This window comes from Dromiciops gliroides, chromosome 6 (assembly GCF_019393635.1).
Source record: "Dromiciops gliroides isolate mDroGli1 chromosome 6, mDroGli1.pri, whole genome shotgun sequence".
Taxonomy (NCBI): Eukaryota; Metazoa; Chordata; class Mammalia; order Microbiotheria; family Microbiotheriidae; genus Dromiciops; species Dromiciops gliroides.
Window position 1 is genome coordinate 19,599,772 of NC_057866.1, and position 1,705 is coordinate 19,601,476.

The following is a 1,705-nucleotide window of genomic DNA, read 5'->3' on the forward strand; positions in this document are numbered from 1 at the left end:
ATAGAATTCAAAAGCAGATTATCAAACTCTTGAATAATTTTAGTTTTAAATCATTGAAAACATTTATTGTTTACTACACACAAAGAAAGCTCATTAAACAGCATCCCTACTTTCCACCTGGAATTAAATGACATATAAAGATACAGTTTATGCCTTAATTTGAAAAGAAAAATGGGCATTTGGGTACTTACATATTTACCAGGGATTAGGCAAAGCTACACATGTGTACATTCATTCATGTGTGTATGTATGTATGCATGTACACATATACTTGCATAGGCATATCTATATGTACTCTTGTATACATTTGCAACTATAGAATATTGGGTATATTTTAATTATGAAGATCTCTTTTGGTTCCACACCTTCCGCATGGCATTCTTCATCTCTGTATTTCTCAATGTGTAAATGAGAGGGTTCAGCAGGGGTGTGATTACAGCATAAAACATTGTTATTTCCTTATCATTGATGTGGATGCTGGGAGGTGGAACATAGATGACAATACAGGGCACAAAAAACAAGACCACAACCATTATATGGGAGCCACAGGTGGAGAGAGCTTTGCGACGAACTTCTGATGAACGCTTTCTAAGGTTATATAGTATGACAATATAAGATGCCAATAAGACTAGAAAGGTAGCTAAAGCAACCATCCCAGAATTAGCAATTACTAAGATACTAGCAACATATGTATCTGCACAAACCAGTTTCAGGAGAGGTTTTACATCACATATATAGTGATCTATCTGATTAGGACCACAGAAAGGCAACTTAAGGACCATGAGCATTTGGGCAACAGAATGCCAAAAGGCCACAACCCAAGCAAGGAGGATCAGCATATTGCATCTCTGGCGGGTTACAATGACCATATAATGGAGAGGTTTACAGATGGCAACATATCGATCAAAGGCCATGGACACCAGGATGAGCATCTCCACCCCAGCCAGAAAGTGACCGGTAAAGAGTTGAGTCATACAGCTATTAAAAGAGATGTTTTTTCTCTTGGCAGCTAAGTCTCTTATCAGTCTGGGGATTATGGTAGATGTATAGGCCAGATCCATGAGGGATAAGTGGCATAGGAAATAGTACATGGGTTGGTGGACCAAGTGACTACATGTAATTGTAATAAATATGATGAAATTCCCTAGAAATATTGCAAAATAACAGAGCATAAACAACATACAACTCATTATCTTCGTCTCTGTGTTCATCAAAAGTCCCAAGAAAACAAATTCAGTGACATTGTTCTGAATTTCCATGTATTTAGAGTAAGTGTTGATTTTTCAGGAAACTCCTAATTCATCTGAAATTATACAGATTGTGATAAGTCATCTCGATTTTCAACTTGGAAGTTACTTATATACGTAAAATCATTATCCAGATCATCATAGAAAATCCATCTGTTTTAAAAGTCATGTTTATGTTATATACCTCTAATCAATAAGATCTCACATTGTCATAATTTCATTCAGCTCATGGAAATTTATAAATAAGTCCAGTTTCTTTGCCACAATTATAAGCCATTTATATCTTCATTTAAAAATTACAAAATATCCTTATAAGATGCGACAGTGTGCAAAAAATTCACTAAAATAAAATGTTTTTGTTTTGATCCAGATACTCTTGAAATTGACTTGATTCAATTATTCAGTAAAATGAGTGGACAAGGGAACAAATAAAAACAAGATCAAAGAAAGCTATCCTT

General features: G+C 34.8%; 1 protein-coding gene across 1 annotated transcript; it reads right to left on the reverse strand.

Moving 5' to 3' along the window:
• Positions 1–215: 215 nt before the first annotated feature.
• Positions 216–1,259, reverse strand: LOC122731889 (olfactory receptor 4P4-like). Its single transcript, XM_043972139.1, is given in 1 exon segment — positions 216–1,259. A coding segment is annotated over 1 exon segment (1,044 nt).
• Between the last annotated feature and the right edge of the window lie 446 nt (positions 1,260–1,705).